At 40.8% G+C, this 16976-nt stretch overlaps 1 protein-coding gene across 5 annotated transcripts in view; it reads left to right on the top strand.

Moving 5' to 3' along the window:
• KLHL3 (kelch like family member 3) overlaps nt 1-16976 on the top strand; it is a 114045-nt gene that overhangs the window by 69172 nt on the left and 27897 nt on the right. For 4 of the 5 annotated variants that reach the window (XM_072841151.1, XM_072841148.1, XM_072841149.1 and 1 more), the window contains 2 exons: nt 4788-4904; nt 8706-8855. In XM_072841151.1, coding sequence (XP_072697252.1) covers nt 4788-4904; nt 8706-8855 — 267 coding nt within the window. The remainder of the gene's footprint in view (nt 1-4787; nt 4905-8705; nt 8856-16976) is intronic. The other variant, XM_072841152.1, reaches the window with a different exon arrangement.

Raw genomic sequence — 16976 nt, 5'->3', positions numbered from 1 at the left:
TCTTTTCCTCCATCCTGTGCTTTGCTCTGAATCATCCTCAACTGGACCTTTTCCCTTGCCATGTCACTGCCCTGCCTATTTTTAACTGAAGTCCCCTTCTTGATTTTCAGAACACATTTTGAAAGCAGTTGCCAATGCCCCAGTGCTCCCCATTCTATTCACAGGTCCAGGTACAGTGTGCCTGGCTGCCTGCCTCACCAGAGAGGTGGTGTAGGGGGTTCACCTTCATCTGGTGTTCCGGCTAAGGCTTGTGCTTACATCGGAAGCATGGGGAGCCAAGAACTATGAAATTCGATTTTCTCTATCCTTTTTCCACCTAGCAACCTTGTAGCCCTCAAGAGATTGGCTTTGGAATATGAAGCAGTAAGGAAGTTATGCTCTTTTCTTTGTTTAAAAGTAAAACCCTAAGCATGCCTTGTGGCAGCTGATTTCATCGTGGGATCCATAAAAAGTGTTTTCATCTGAGTACACATCACGCTGTCCTGTGATTGAAGCTACAGGGCTTCTGCTTAGATTTCATAGACTAGGAGTTGAGACCCTCTTCCTATAAAACACCAGATAATAAATATTTTAGGCTTTCTGGGCCATAGAGTCTCAATTCAACTGTGCTGTTGCAGTGTGAAAGCCACAGACAGTATGTATAAACGAGTGAGTATGGCTGTGTTCCAGTAAAATTTTATTTATGAAAACAGGTGGCAGGCTGAATGTGGCCTGTGGGCTGTAGTCTACCAGCCGCTGCTGTGGGCCTGTAACAGGCGGCTGAGAACAGTGGATAAGAGCACGAGTGCTGGCCCTGGAGTCTGTGTGAACCCCAGCTCTGCTGCTTTGTGGCCCTGGGCTTGGGCGAGGCACTTAACAAGGGTTACGAGTATCTGTTCATTGGGCTCTCACGGGAGTCCAGGGCGACAGTGTCCACAAAGGGTGGTGCAGGGCCTGGCACACGGTAAATACCGGCTCCTGCTATTACTACTCGTTGCCCCCTTGCATTGGCTGGTCCCTTAACAGGAGGGGCTGTGGGAATGATTTTAGGCACATTTAAACACCAAAGCTAGTTGAAAGTTTATTTGCTTGTTTATTTTCTTAACATGGAGTCTCAATGAGAAAAACACATGGCTTGCTCTAGCTACCCAGAAGGTCACCGTTGTTGCTGAGTGCTGTGGCTTTCACAGCCCAGTAGGTAAACAGTGCAACTAAATGGAACCAGTCAGACAAGTCACGCCAAAAATAAAGATAAGTTAAATATCGACTTCATTAGACTCGGCTTGCTTTTTAGCTTTTATAATGAAGACCAAGCTGGTTGACGGGAAAGGGCATTGTCAGGAAATCCCACCTCCTCAAGGACTTCGTGGTTCATCCTTGAGCAGAGCTTTGTCAGCTGGCCACCTGCTCTGTGTCCGGCATTGTGCTGGGCAGTGGGGGTTGTGTATTGAGGAGGGACACTTCTGACCTTGCAAGAGCTCGCAGTGTAATGAGGAGCAGAAGACTGTTGGATAACCGCGTGTCGAGGCAGGATGGGACTGTGGTTGCTCACCAGCGAATCCAGCATGGTCTCCAGTTTCCTTTGGCCTCTGATATCAGTCCTCTTCCCCCCCAGCTCTGCTCCTTGCTCCAGCCTGGACAGCTTCCACTGCCTCCTTGCATTGCTTATTCTGAACTCGTGTGGTCCATTCGTTCATTCAAAAAATATTAGAGTATGTATTATTTGCTATTAAGTAAGACAAGGCCCTGTTCTTAGGGATGTGGACATCTACTTGGAGCAGCACATAGTCACTCGCAAACCAGTGCTGTGAGGGTGAGGGATAAAGCTCTGTGAGAGCAAATAATCTTAAAAAATGAACTGGAGAAGGAGGATTTCTATGGTGTGTGTATGTTTATATTTGTGTACATAGGGGTTATTTTTTACAGAGCTGAGATTTTTTAACAAACTATACAAACTTTTTTTTTACAAACTATACACAGAGGCTGCTCCTCTCTCTTCCATTCCATTCATTTCTCCTCCCTTCCCTTTCTGATTGATTCTTTGCCTGTTTTGAGTATACCCAGCCTGACTTAAGTTTATATTTAGGAAATAAGGGCGAAAGCATTATTAACATATCGATACACACAAAAATATATGCAGGGTTAGAAAAATTAGAGATTTTTTCTACCCCTGGGAGTTTTCAACTTTATGCCATATTGTAAATTTAGTTGTCATATTTATCCTTTTCCCTTAAAATTTCTTTTCCTCTCCCCTCTGCTGTTCATTTTGAAAAATCTCAAACCTATATTAAAGCTTGAAGGCATGCACATTCATATGCTCTTAACCTAGATTGACCAGTTAACATTTTGCTTCATTTGTCTTATTTTCTCTCTCTTTACATATTTAATCTTTTATTTTGCTGAGCCATTTGACAGTAAGTTGCAGACATCATAACATTTCACCCCTAGCATTTGAGTATGTACCTCCTAAGAACAAGGAAATTATCTTTTAAAACCATAAAACCATGATCACACCAAAGAAATTTAACACTAATACAATGATATGAGCTAATACATAGCATTCAAATTTTCTGACAGTCTCAAAAGAGTCCTTTATGGCTATTTCTTTTAAATCCACGATTCAATCAAGGATCACGCATTGCATTCAGTTCCCATGTCTCTAAATCCCCTTAATCTAAAACTCTCTGTCTTTTTCTTTCTTTCTTTTTATAATATTAGTGGTTTTGGAGAATTCAGGCCAGCTGTCTTACAGAATGTTCCAAACATGGAGTTGTCTGTTTCCTCACTGTAAGATTCAAGTGAAACATTTTAGGAAGAAACTAGAGGATGCTGTGTCCTTCCCATTATGTCACAGTCAGGAAGATAAGTTTGTCCTGTTATTGGTGGTGCTAACTTAGGTCACTTGTTCAGTGATATCTGTCAGATTTTCCCATTTAGAGGCTGCCCACTCCCCTGCCATGTATTTCATAAGTAATCTGAGAGGTGATGCTTTGAAAACTGTATCTTGTTCCCCAACAATTTTTCACGCAGTGATTTGAGCATATACTGGTGAACTTTGTTCAATCAGTTATTATATTGATGGTTGCAAAATGATGTTTTTCTGTCATTCTTTCTACTTTTATTGGTTGGCATTTGGTCTGTGAAGAAGATCCCTTCCCACATTTATTTTTTTAAGATTTTATTTATTATTTATTTGAGAGAGAGAGAGAGCACACACAAAGGGAGAAGGAGAAGCAGACTCCCCGCTGAGCAGGGAGCCCGACCTGGGGCTCGATCCCAGGACCCTGGGGTCATGACCTGAGCCAAAGGCAAATGCTTAACCCACTGAGCCACCAGGAGCCCCAACCTTCCCACACTTTTAAAAGTATCCTTATGGATTCATGGGTTCTTTTTTGTTCATTGTATTATGATCCATTACTATGTTTTTCTTTTCTCTGAGAATGTTTTCTTTTTTCTGAGAATGTTTTCTTTTTTCTGAGAATGTTTTAAATTGAGTTATGACTTATGCACAGTGAAATGTACAGATACTACGCATACAGCCTAATTAGTTTTCACAAATGCATATGTACATGTAAATCCCACCCTGTCCAGATATAGAACATATCCATTCCCCCAAAAAGTTCCCTTTGGCACCTTCCCAGTCATTCCCCATCCCACGTCACCAAGACTAATCTGATTTCTTTCTTGTTCTCTTTGATGTTTTGTCCCAAATATTGGCAATGAAAGCCCCATTTGTTGGCTCTGTATCCATTTGATGTGTGCATCTTAATCTTTGAGCACTTTTTTGGGTTCTGGCACAAGAAGGCATTTTATTATTTTTGCCAGTTGAAAATATCCCGTACTATGTATACTAGTTAAATAATTTCTCCTTTATTGAGCTTTAAGTTGCTTCCTTTTTATTTTGTTACCAAAATGCTGCAGCAAACATCCTGGAACACATATTCTTTTGTGAACAGCACTTTTGTGAGTATTTTTTGTAGACTAGGTCCTAGAAGTGATATTTCTCAAAGAGTATGCACGTTGAAATACTTGATTGATATTGGCAGATTCTTCCCTCCCCTCTTAAAGATCTGTGTTAATTAAATTTCCAGAACTAGTGCTGGTATCCCTGCAGCCTTATCAACATTGGATTTTGTCTGTCTATGTGAATATGGTAGCATGTAGAGTGTGATTTTGGACTTCTTCTTGAGCATGGTGCACATCCAAACCAGAGAGCCTCCTTCTTGGTTCCGAGCCTGATTTTCATTTGTAGACAAATGAAATCTCTCCTCAAGGGAGAGGTTAAACCAAGGAGAAATTTTTGACAGGAAACTCTCTGTCATTTGTTGACACACTCACCATTTTACAGCCAGCTTTTGGCAGATGATATTATTGTCTTGATTCTGCACTAACTGCACTTAGGAGATAAACAAGGAGAGGGATTTACGTGAGGAGCATGGTAGCCTTCCCCCCCCCAAGGCTTCTGGTCTTCCTGAGCAGTCTTTATAAAATTTGATTCAGAGTTCCTGTTCTGTATTTCTATCTTTAAATAACCATGAGACCTGATTTTTATTTTGCAGTGAACCTCGGTGAGTCTCTATTTGGGGTAGCAGGTTTATTATAACCTGTGTGTATGTGTGTGTATGTGATCTATTACTCTGATGTCTGCTAACAGACAAAATCTTTCCATTTTTTTAATTGTAACTATTGAATCTTAGGTTAACCACCTTCGTGAATGATTTGGACGTTGGACATTTTTTTTCAGGCTGAGGAAACTCTTTGAAAGCTCTTATCTCTGCTTCAGTTACCTGTGTTGATTTTCTTTATAGGTATTTGAAGCTGTGATTTCATGGATCAATTATGAGAAAGAAACCCGTTTAGAACACATGGCAAAACTGATGGAACATGTTCGTCTCCCTCTCTTACCTAGGGATTACCTGGTCCAGGTGAGTGCTGTATGAAGAACAAATTGCTTTCCTGCTCCCCCAGGCCTCTGGGAATAGCAGCAGGCAGCCCTGGTTGTATGGGGTAGTTGAGGAGTTTTATGGGTCTTTTGCATGAGTTGAGGGCACCAACCCAGTGGCTTAAGTGTGAAGCATGGTAGTGTAAGGGTTTTTATTTTTATATTTTTACATTTTTATTATTAAAGTATAGTTGACATACAATGTTCTATTAGATGGTAATGTGAGGTTTGAGAATAAGACACTTAGGGTTTAGTTCCTACTCCACTACTTGTTAGCTTTGAGTTTTTATTTAACTTCTTCAAGTCTTAGTTTCTTCTTTGATAGAAGAAATATGATAGTAGAGCCCCGTCAGGATTGTTGTGAGGACCAAAGGAGTTGTAAATATGCAAGACAGATGTTTAGCATGGAGCTGCGCATATTAGATGCTCACTGGAAGTTAGCCACTTTTACTGTAGGGGAGCTAAGCAAGAATAAGTCATTTCCATGTTTCTGTGTTCTCTTTACCTTTGTGCTAACCAACTTAGAGCTCTATTCAGGATTAGGTAAAAACCAGCTCCTCACAGGTGCCTAGCATACATATTGCTTCCTCTGAGGAAGTAAAGAAAAGTTAAGAATTACGGGGTGCTAGTGTGATGCCACATATTTAATCCTTATTACAACTCTCTGAAGCAAAGACAACCCTCTTTTTACAAGTCTAGGCCTTGGGGTTTATGGAGGCGGAGGATTATTTGGCAGTAGAAGGCAGTGTCAGGATTCAAATTCAAGTCTGTTGACCCTGAAGCACCTGCCTTCCACTAAGCAGGCTGTCACCTTTAATACTGTCTGTTTATCCATTGGCTGTAGATACTCTTCTAAGTAGGCAGAGGGCAAAACTTAAATATAGGAACAAAACAAAACAGCAAGGCAGCAGGCCAATACTCATCTATTTCCAAGAAGTTTCTGAAAGGAATGGAAGGTGTGAGGTGAGAAGAAGAGAGATGGTTCAGCAACCCAGTGGCCTAGCTCTGTCACTTCCCAGCCATCTAACACTGGGCAAGTGTTCAACCTTTCTCAACCTCTGTCTTCTCATCTCGTAAAAACAGCACCTGCTCTTATAGGATTGTTTGGGTGTAGAATGAGATAATCTATATAAAGGCTGCAACACTGTGAGCGAATGCTGGCTGATACTACTACCGTCTTGACAATCATGGATACTATTGGGAGTAGCGGGAGAACATTGTATCCTCACAAACACTTGTAAAATCATCGGCTTGTGACCCTGTTGACCATAAGTCTAATGGACCAATGAGATGATCCCTGAACCTCTGAGCCTCAGTCCAGTCCTATTCTCAGGTGCTGGGGCAAGGGCTTACAAAGCCCTTCTTTGTGCCCGGCGTTTTATGGTTTGGATGGTACCACTGCCCCCTAGTGGCAGCGTCTCCTTCCTGTAGAAAAGGTTCTCTAAGCAGAGGGACTGAACTGGCCTGAGCTCCCAGTGTCAGAATCAAACCTCCTACTGTCCTGTGGGAAATGGACCAAAGGTGGAGGCGGACGTCTGGCCTCCAGCACAGCATCACTCCACAGGAAGGGCAATCTGTGGACCTGGTTTCTGGGGAAAACTAAAGAGGCCTTAGAGACCCTTAGTCATAACCTCAATCAGGTGTCCACAACTGAAACTTAAAGATACTAGTTCTTAAGTTATTATGGCAAAGTAGGGTTTATATCTGGAGAAGAAGGAGGTCAGAGGTAGTGGGCATGACCCTTCTACCCCTCTTTTCAAAGGGCTCTTTTCAGAACATCTCTGGAAGAGGATGTTTCATTAATACTTATTTAACTTTGAAGTTTCAAACTAGTACAGCCTGCTAGGGGTGGCTGATCTTGGTTGAGGACACAGGGAAAGCCCTGGGCAGACCTGTACCAGCACTTATTTCTGGGGAAGGCGTTTTTGTTTGTTTTTTAACCACTAATGTTTATTAGGCTTTATTAAATATTTTGAAATATTGAAGAAGTGTGTAATAGGCTATATTTAAATTTTTTAAGTTGTGATTATGTATATATAACATAAACTTTACCATTTTGACCATTTTTAAGTCTGCAGTTCATTCAGTGTACTAATTGTATTCATCATGCTGTACAACCATCACTATATCCATTCTTAAACTTTCTTATCACCCCAACTTGAAACTTTACATGGTGAAGTATTAACTCCCTGGAGGAAATTTTCATTCAAGCTGAACGCGTTCTTTGGGAGAAGTAGCTGTTTATGCATTTCACCTTCCATCCAAGTTTTTGAAGATATCCTTTCTTGGGGCGCTTGGGTGGCTCAGTTGGTTGAGTGTCTGCCTCTTGGTTTTGGCTCAGGTCATGATCTCAGGGTCATGTGATGGAGCCCTGCATCAGGCTCTGTGCTTAGTGAAGAGTCTGCTTGTCTCTCTCTCTCTCCTCCTCTACTCCTGCCCATGTTCATGCTCTATCTCTCTCTCTCCCTCTTTCTCAAATAAATAAAATCTTAAAAAAAAGAAAGAGAACCTCTCTCGCCTGTTTTAATTTTTTTAACTGACCTAAAGGCTTATAATTTGTCTCAACCTGGGTCAGTCCATCAGTGGTGGTGGGGCAAGTGGGGAAACCTTCCCCCAAAATGGAGTATTCCTGGGCGTCACTTCTGGGGAAGGAGGTGCCCAGTGGTGACAGGGGCCCTGTCATGCCAATCCTTCTTTTCCTACTTAATGTCTTCCCAGCGGGTGATGGCCCGGCCACATCTCCATTCCTAGTTACAGGTGAGGCTCAATCATGCCTTGTGCGTAACCAGCTTGAGGGCCAAGGTAGTTGAGATGGGGAGGCCCTTCTCCTCCTCTAACTGGATTTGAGTGCTTCAAGGTCAGAACCTTTGTCTTGTTCATCTTTTTCTTCCCAGAGTGTAGCACTGGGCTGTCCAACCATGAGACATTCAATCTCTGTTAGCTGTTGAATGGAATCTATCTCTGCTGCTAGCTCCTAAACACTCCAGCAAAGAAAATGTGAAGGGGCCTCCGAAGACCACACTACCCCTTACAGATATACCGCATAGCAATGTGACATAGGCCAAAGGACAGGATTTGAGAATCAGAGCACCAGCATGGTTTCACCCTTGGTCTTGCTCATGACATCTTTTGGCTTATATTTGCTGAGCATCTGCTTGGGTCCATAGCTTTGGAGTATGTGAAGAAGCCACAGTTCCAGCTTAGATAGGGTCCAAGATGAAGTCAGTGGGTGCAGGACATTCTTTCTTCTCTGATATCACCACTTGATTATAGAGCATCTCATTGGCCAGTTTTACCCCTGAGGCTTTCACTATAAGAAAATGGTTATGAATTCTTCCTGATTGTCACCTTGTTTTACTCTATGCCTCCAGAGGTTGGCTCATGGATCCTGCTCTCTTCCTCTTTCTCTCCTGCTCCTCTCAAATGTGCGATCATTTGCCCTAAACATTAAAGGCACTCAAACTAGGAGGAACATGAGATCAAGCCTTCAGGACAACTAATTGTCTTTGTTTTGCATAATTGCGCTTAAGCCTATGAACTAACAAACAAACACAGGTTATATCCCGGTCTGTTTGATGCCGGAACTTAATCACCTCCACTGTGCTCTTGAAATGCAGGAGGTAGGCACTAAGTTTTAAGTCTGTGATCTTTCATTTGGAGTCTGAGATGATGTGGCCGGGGAATAAAGGGGTGTGGGAAAACAGAAATGATCCAGCCTGAGGAGGCAGATTGGGAAATGCGGCTGAGCTCTGCTTCTGGATCACCTGTGGATTATTTCCTCCAGACAGTTGAAGAAGAAGCTTTGATAAAGAATAACAACACCTGTAAGGACTTCCTCATTGAGGCCATGAAATACCATCTGCTCCCTCTGGATCAGAGGCTCTTGATTAAGAACCCAAGGACCAAGCCCAGGACTCCAGTTAGCCTGCCCAAGGTAAGCCCCAGCCCAGTCAATGCAGCAGATGGGACTGTGTTCTGGGCCAGTGGCCTTCCACTCCTGCCTCCAAGTCTTTCCTCACCCATGGTTACCCTGCTTGGTGGCATTTACGACCTAAGTGATGGAGTCTACTGGTTCCTTTTGAATCTGCTGGTACCTCTCTCTTTTAGGGTCTTTCTTTTCAAAGAATTTCCAGTAACCTCCGGAGTCACTAGGGAGTTTTGAGAATAACTCAGAGCTCTTTCTTCTCTCCTCCTTCTTTGGTCTGAGTTCTTTTTTTTTTTTAAAGATTTATTTTTATTTATTTATGATAGAGAGAGAGAGAGAGAGAGAGAGAGAGAGAGAGAGGCAGAGACACAGGCAGACGGAGAAGCAGGCTCCATGCAGGGAGCCTGACGCGGGACTCGATCCCGGGACTCCAGGATCACGCCCTGGGCCAAAGGCAGGCGCGATACCGTTTAGCCACCCAGGGATCCCCTTTGGTCTGAGTTCTATTTCTTTTGGAAACAAAGGAATGGCTGGGTGGTCCTTGACTTAGTGATGGTCCTAACACTCCTCTTTCTAGGCTTATTTGAATCAGAATAGTTCTAGTCTGGTTCTTTCTCTCACTGCAGAGCCCTACAGAACAGTTAGGGCAACCAGATACACACTGGCCACTTTGGTTCCTTGCAAGGCCCTTCCCCTTACTGGTCATCCAGTCCTTCATCTGCAGAATGAAAGGTCCTGTCCTGGCTGTCTCTATTAAAGTCCTTCCCAGTTTGGCATCCCAGTAGGCTCTCTAGGATCCTAACATACGGACATCTCAGGAAAGGCCCCAGCCACCCCAAGAGGAAAGGCAAGCAGGGTGGAGTGAGTTGTGTTGACTCATTGACTACACAGCAAGGCAGCACCAGGGAATTATGTTAGGCCTTCGATTTATCCTCCTCTTCCTCTTTGTGGCTGGCTGCCATGCTCCTTGTCTGCAGCTTCCAAGGTTTTCAAAGCGTTAGAAGAGCATTTTGTCTAAGACCACATGTTTGGATTCTCTGAGGTCTGTGGTTTTCCTCTCTCCACTCCGCTCTGTGACTCTGGGTCATGGAGAATTTAGTGAGTGCAATGTGAACAAAGGTTACAAATATCCCAGCTAATACAGGCTACTGACACTTATTGAGTGCTGCTTCTTTGCCAAGCAGTAGGCCGCAGGCCTCACACGCACATCTTTCGTAATCCTCCTAAAAGCCCTTTATGGTGGAGACAGGTATCCTATTCTACACAGAGGAAACTGGAGGTCAGAGAGATTAAGTGACTTGCCTAAGGTCAACACAGCTAATGGAGTAGAACCAGGGTTTGAATTGTATATTTCTCACCCTCCAACCTGGGTGAACCCATCCCATCCTGTCCCTGGCTTCATCTTTGTAAACCTGAGGGTATATACCTACCTGTCTGCTTCCTGTTGCCTTGTGCAGGTTAGAAGGGGCAGCCACAGGTCAAGGGCCTGGGTCCGGCTGGCCATTTGCCTTACTGCATGTTGAGACTTTTATTTTACTGAAGTATTGCATTGAAACTACTTAATATTTTTCAAACTGAATATAACTTCAATTATAGAAATATATGCTCATTGTAGACTATTTAAAAAGGTATTGTATTTTTGAAAAAGAGAGTAAAACTCCCCTGAAACTCCTCCACCCAGGAGCAGTCATTGCTCTTCCCTTGGTGAATGCTCTTCCTGACCTATCTCTGCGTGCCTATTCGTAGAGATAAAAATGTGCCCTTTTAGATAAATGGAATCTTGCTGCATGAATTAAAGTCATTTCTATCCCCTACTCAAAGCAGACTGCTTTCATCGTTATCAGTATGGGTGAAATCAACATTTAAATTACAATAGGTACATGGTATTTAATTATATTTATGTATCATTATTTATTTAACTGTCCTCTATGTATGAACCTTCTAATAATTTCCACTTTTTATATAGTAAACATTTCTGTTTTAACCTTTCAAAGATGGCATGTTGTTTTAGTTTGCATTTCTTTCATTATGAGTGAGAATGGTGTGGGTTTCCTATGATTATGGTCTCTGTTAATTCTTTTTTGGGGAATTTTCTATCATGTCGTTTGCCTGTTTTTCTATTGGGCTGTATTTTTTTTTTTTTTAAGATTTTGTTTATTTATTCATGAGAGACAGAGAGAAAGAGAGGTAGAGACACAGGCAGAGGGAGAAGCAGGCTTCCTGCGGGGAGCCCGATGTGGGACTCATCCTGGGACTACAGGGTCATGCCTTGAGGTGAAGGCAGATGCTCAACCACTGAGCCACCCAGGTGTCCCTGGGTTGTATGTTTTTTATAAATGTTTTTTAAGGGCTATTTTTACTTTAAAGAGGTGAGGCCTTTGTATGTATTTCCAATATTTTTTCTTAATTTGCATTTTGCCTCTAACCTTTTCTATAACTTTTTTTTCTGAATCCCCCAAAACAATTTTAAGTTAGTCATATTGATGTCTTTTGCTTTATAGTTTAGGTTTTACATCTTGCTTAGACATGTTTTAAAAAAAGACTCCCATGTTTTCTTCAAGTACTTTAGTGAATTCTGTTTCACATTCGAATCTTTGATGCACTTAGAATTTATTTTGGTGTAAGGGGTGAGGGTAGGAATCCAGCTTCATTTGTATGACAAATGATGAGCCAGTTGCCTCAAAGTTATTTTATTAATCTTCCCCCTTCATTAATCTGAATACCACCTTTATTATGACCGAAATTTCCTTAAGCTTGAATATTGAAGTCTTGAGAATACTGCTTCTAAGGTGCAGTGCTGTTCTATGTGGAGGAGGCTTCTTCCATCCCAGGTTCTTAGCTGGCATTGTTGCATGTCTTTGTGACTTCTCTCTTTGGAAAAGGAGGCTCTTATCTTACATCAGGTTACTGACATCTTTTCCTGGGGAGTGTGTTCTGGAGCTGAGGAAATGGCGCAGAGCTGGCTCAGTTGCTTTGTGTGGAAGCCATACCCAGTGACCTTTCCCTTTCTAGACTCTGCATCTAGCCTTTACCACACATCCTATCTCAAGAAGACACTTTTAAAAATCAAAGCCATTTTTTTGCCTGAGTCCTGACCTAGCCTGCTGAGACCATGCCTCCCTTTCCAGATGATGAATCTGTGGTTGAGAAGAGTCTACCCCTCTTTCAGGAGGCGCCAATGTTGTCCTGCTGTCATCTCTACTCCTTAGGAACCACTATTTTCAGAATGAAAATGTTTAGATTCTTGGGCATACAGACTTCTGCAGGCAACAAGAACCAAGACTTCTTGTGAATCTATTGAAGGAATTTTAAAAAGGACATCATGGCTCTTAGCCTCATTGTTCCCTCAACTTTAATCCTTGAATGATTCAAGGTTCTCTTGTCCAACCTGCTTCTCCAACTCTACTCTGTCATCATTGTTTGGGCACTTAAGTTAGTGAGCGGAGCCCCACTGTGGGTTTGAGGAGTGGGATGTCCTGAGGGAGACTGTCACTTTGAAGATTATCTGATGGTACATCATCTCATTAAGTCATCACAATATTACGGTGTTAACTCTTCATATCCCTAGTTTACTAAGTTTACTCAGAAAGGTTAAGTAACTTGCCCGGTTACACAGCTAGTTAAGTGTGGAGCTGGGATGTAACAAGGTCTATTCCACTCTAGAGTCTGTGTTTTTCTCTCCTACCAGATTACCTCCCAGGGGCAGGTTTTTTTTTCAGATTTTGGTGGCAGACAAAAAAGATCCTTTTCTTTTCTTCTTCTCATTATTTTTTAAATCAATATCTCCCTTAATTAAACTCTGTAACATCCATTCATCTCTTTAAGAGATGGATTCCAATACTATTATTTGCTACTTTTCAAATTAAGACTTTATATTTTTAGAGCAGTTTTAGGTTCACACCAAAATTGAGGGTAAGGTAGAATGATTTTCCATATACCTTCTGCCCCCACACATGCATACGCTTTCCTCATTATCAACATCTCAGATTATTTGCTTTTAAATTCAGTTTTATTGAGGTATAGTTGATACATAATAAAATTCACTTTTTTTAGGGATACAATTTGATAAAATTTGAGAAATGCATACAGTTATGTAGCTGCATCCTAATCAAAATATAGAATATTTTAAATACTCGAAAACGTTCCATTGTGCTGCTCTATAGTCAAGCCCCTTCTTTTACCCCTAGGTTTTGGCAACTACTGATCTGATTTCTGTCCATATTACAGCTTTGTCTTTTCTAGAGTGTTATATAACTGAAATCATGCCATATATAGCCTTTTGAGCTTGCCTTCTTTCTTTTAGCGTAATGCTTTTGAGATTCATCCATGTTGTTGCACATATAAAGAGTTCATTCCTTTTTATTGCTGAGTAATATTCCATTGTTTGGATGTACCATAATTTGTTTATCCATTCACCCATTGATGGACATTTGGGTGTCCATTTTTAGCTATTATGGAAAAGCTGTTTGAACATTCACTTACAGATCCCTGTATGGACTTATATTTTAATTTCTCTTGGGTAAATACCTAGGAATAGGATTGCTGGGTTGTATGGTAAGTATATGTTTGACTTTATAAGAAATTGCTAAACTGTTTTTCCAAGACAGCTGTACCATTATGTATTCTCATCAGCAATGTATGAGAGCTCCAGTTACTCCACAGCCTTACTACTACTTGTATTATCTATTTTTTAAAAATTTTGGCCCCTGTAGTAGGTAGGTGGTTGTATCTCACAATGGTTTTAATTTACATTTCTCTGATGACTAATGATGTTGAGCATCTTTTCATGTGCTTATTTGCTGTTTCTATATTTTCTCTGGTGAAATATGTTCAATTTTTTTTTCTTTAAAAAATTGGGTGGTTTTATTCTTACTGATTTCTACGAGTCCTTCATATGTTGTGGAATGTAAGTCTTTTATCAAATTTGTATTTTGCAAATATTTTCTCCCAATCTGTGTCTTGTCTTTTTATTTTCATAGATGTATTTTTGGGAGGGTAGAAGTTTTAAATTTTATCATTTTTTTCTGTTATGATTGATGTATTTCATGTTTTATCTAAAAAAAATCTTTGCATTATCTAAGATTACAAAGATTTTCTCCTATACTTTTTTTTTCTAGAAATTTTAAAGTTTTAGGTTTTACATTTGGGTCTGTGATCCATTTTGAGATTTCTTTTTAATATGGTGTGTGAGGTAAGGGTGAAAGTTCATTTGTTTTGTATTTGAATGTCCAGTTTTTCCACAGCATTTAGTAGAATGATTCTCCTTTTTCCATTGAATAGGCTTGGCACCTTTGTTGTAAATAATTGACTCCATATATGCTGGTCTATATGTGGATACTATTCTGTTATTTTTATCTATTTGCCTATCTTTCCACCGATACCTTGTTGCTTTGATGACTAGCTTTATAGTAATTCTTGACATCAAGTAGTATGAGTCCTCTAGTTTTGTTTTTCAGAGTTGTTTTGCCTATTCTAGGTACTTTGTATGTTCATTTATCTTTTAGAATCAGCTTGCCTGTTTCTACAAGAAAGCCTTTAATAGGGATTGTGTTAAATTTTTAGGGTCAATTAGGGGGAATTCATATATTAACAATACAGTAGTCCCCTCTTATCCTTAGGGGTTGTGTTCCAAGACCCCCCATGGGTGGCTGGAACTGTGGATAGTATTGTATATACTGTTTTCTTCCTATACATAAATACTTCAGATAAACTTTATAAATTGGGCACAGTAAAAGATTAATAGCAATAATTAGTCATAAAATAGAACAATTATAACAATGTGCCATAATAAAAATTATGCAATATATGATTTCTTTCTCAAAATATCTTACTGTACTGACTCACCCTTTTTCTTGTAATGATGAGAGATGATAAAATGCCTACGAGATGAGATGAAGTGAGGTGAATGATGTAGGCTACTGTTGACCTTCTGACCATACGTCTGAAGGAGGATCATCTGCTTCTGGATCAAGGTTGTTCATGGGTAACTGAAACTGCACAAAGCAAAGCTGGATAAGTGGAGGGAGGGGGGTATGCTGTACTAATCTTCTGATCCATTATCACAGTATGTATTTCCATTTATTTTGTCTTCTTTAATTTCTCTTAGCAACATGTTACAGTTCTTTTTTTTTTTTTTTTTTTTTTTAACATGTTACAGTTCTTAATGTATGGATCTTGTAGGTCTTTTGTTAGGTTTATTCTTAGATATTTCATAGTTTTTGATGCTCTTGTAAATCTTTTCTTTTAAAGTCTACTTTCTAATAGTTTATTGCTACCATGTAGAAATACAGTTGATGAGAAAAACTCTTTAATGGAGGAGAGGTCAGGTTGGTGATGGCTTCACTGGTTTCTGAAAAGCAGGGGCAGTAGTTCAACAAGATGACCATATGCCCTGGGCTGACACTTTAGGGAGGTATTCAGGGTTCTCTTCTAGATACCTCCTTCACTAAACTATAGATTCCATGATAGCAGGCATTACTCATCTCTGTCCTTAGCATGTAGTCTGAAGTCTGGCACAGGATGGGCAATAGTAAAAGTTTTCATGAATGAAAGTATAATTTTTTAAAGATTTTATTTTGAAGTAATCTTTCCACTCAATGTAGGGGCTCAGACTTACAACCCTGAGCTTCAGAGTTGCACACTCTACCAACTTAGCCAGCCAGGTGCCCTGAAAAAGATATATTTTTATTTTAAGATTTTACTTATATATTTGAAAGAGAGAGAGAAAATATGAGCAGGGGAGGGGCAGAGGAAGAGGGAAAGAATCTCAGGCTGACTCCATACTGAGCACAGAGCCCAACATGGGCCTTGATCCCATGATTCTGAGATCATGACCTGAGCCAAAACCAAGAGTCGTATGCTTAACCAATTATGCCACCCAGGTATCCTAACAGATAGATTTTTTTTAAAAAAGATTTTATTGGGTGCACAATTTTAGCTATTTTTTGGGGTGTCCATTTATTCATTCATGAGAGACACAGAGAGAGAGAGGCAGAGACACAGGCAGAGTGAAAAGCAGGCTCCATGCAGGGAGCCCAATGTGGGACTTGATCCCAGGACTCCAGGATCAGGCCTTGGGCTGAAGGCAGGCACTAAACTGCTGAGCCATCCAGGGATCCTGAAGAGATAGATTTTTAAAGAAGAAATAATCTCATAGAGATTTAGTACTGACCATTTCTATCATGCCACGTTGTTTTCTAATACTGTCAGCATTCATACATGTATTTTTTGCAGAGATGTAGTGATACCCTACTTGGTATTATCCTTTGATGCTAATGTAGATTAACCCTAGGACATTTGGCTCAGCACAGGTCCAATATCAAATGAATCTCCCCATTCCTGGGGAGTTGGATAGGTGGTCAAGCATTTAAATTAAAAACAATAGCACCAGCAGGAAAGTAATAAACCGTCATGCATGCATTAACTCAATTCACTCATTCAACACAATTCCATTGAGTAGTCTCTGATTGCCAGGCACTGGGCTTGATGCTAAAGTCATAGAGCCTCATGTGAACTGGTCTCTTGTCCACAGTGCTCCAGACTCAGGGGAGGGAAGACGGATGTCACAGGACAATTATAGTGGATCATGTAAGTGCCACAATGAAGGTATGGGCAGGACACTCTGGGAGCACAGAGAGAGGTGAGGGCTGGAGAAAGCTTTCTGTAGGAGCTGATGCCTGAGCTATCTTCAAGGTCAAAGGGATATTGTCTTTAAGAGTGAACATCCAGAAATTGGTTTAAATGACCGCAGGAGAGGAGGGCTGGCTCACCACCTCAGATGGCCACTTAGAGTAAGTTGTACTCGGTGCTTTGTTCCTTCCCTAGGTTACTGTTCTTAACACCCAAGACGTTAATGATGACATGAACAGGGTTGTTTAAATATGGTTTCCTTGTGTTTTAAACACAGCACTTTATATATATTATTTCATCTCCGTAACAACTCTGAAAGTTTTCATGTTGGAACAAACTCCATGTTGGAAATTCAATGAGATTGAATGACTTGCCCAGGGCTTCATAGCTAAGTGGGAATATAAAGACTCAGATCCAGGTCTGGCTGACTCATAGCCACTATACAATACTAACTCCACAATGATGATAACAGCAGATAACAATAACCCTCCAAATGTGAGC

Source organism: Canis lupus, chromosome 10, assembly GCF_048164855.1.
Source record: "Canis lupus baileyi chromosome 10, mCanLup2.hap1, whole genome shotgun sequence".
Classification (NCBI taxonomy): domain Eukaryota; kingdom Metazoa; phylum Chordata; class Mammalia; order Carnivora; family Canidae; genus Canis; species Canis lupus.
The sequence above is the reverse complement of the archived record's forward strand: the minus strand, read 5'-3'. Positions and strand labels throughout refer to the sequence as shown.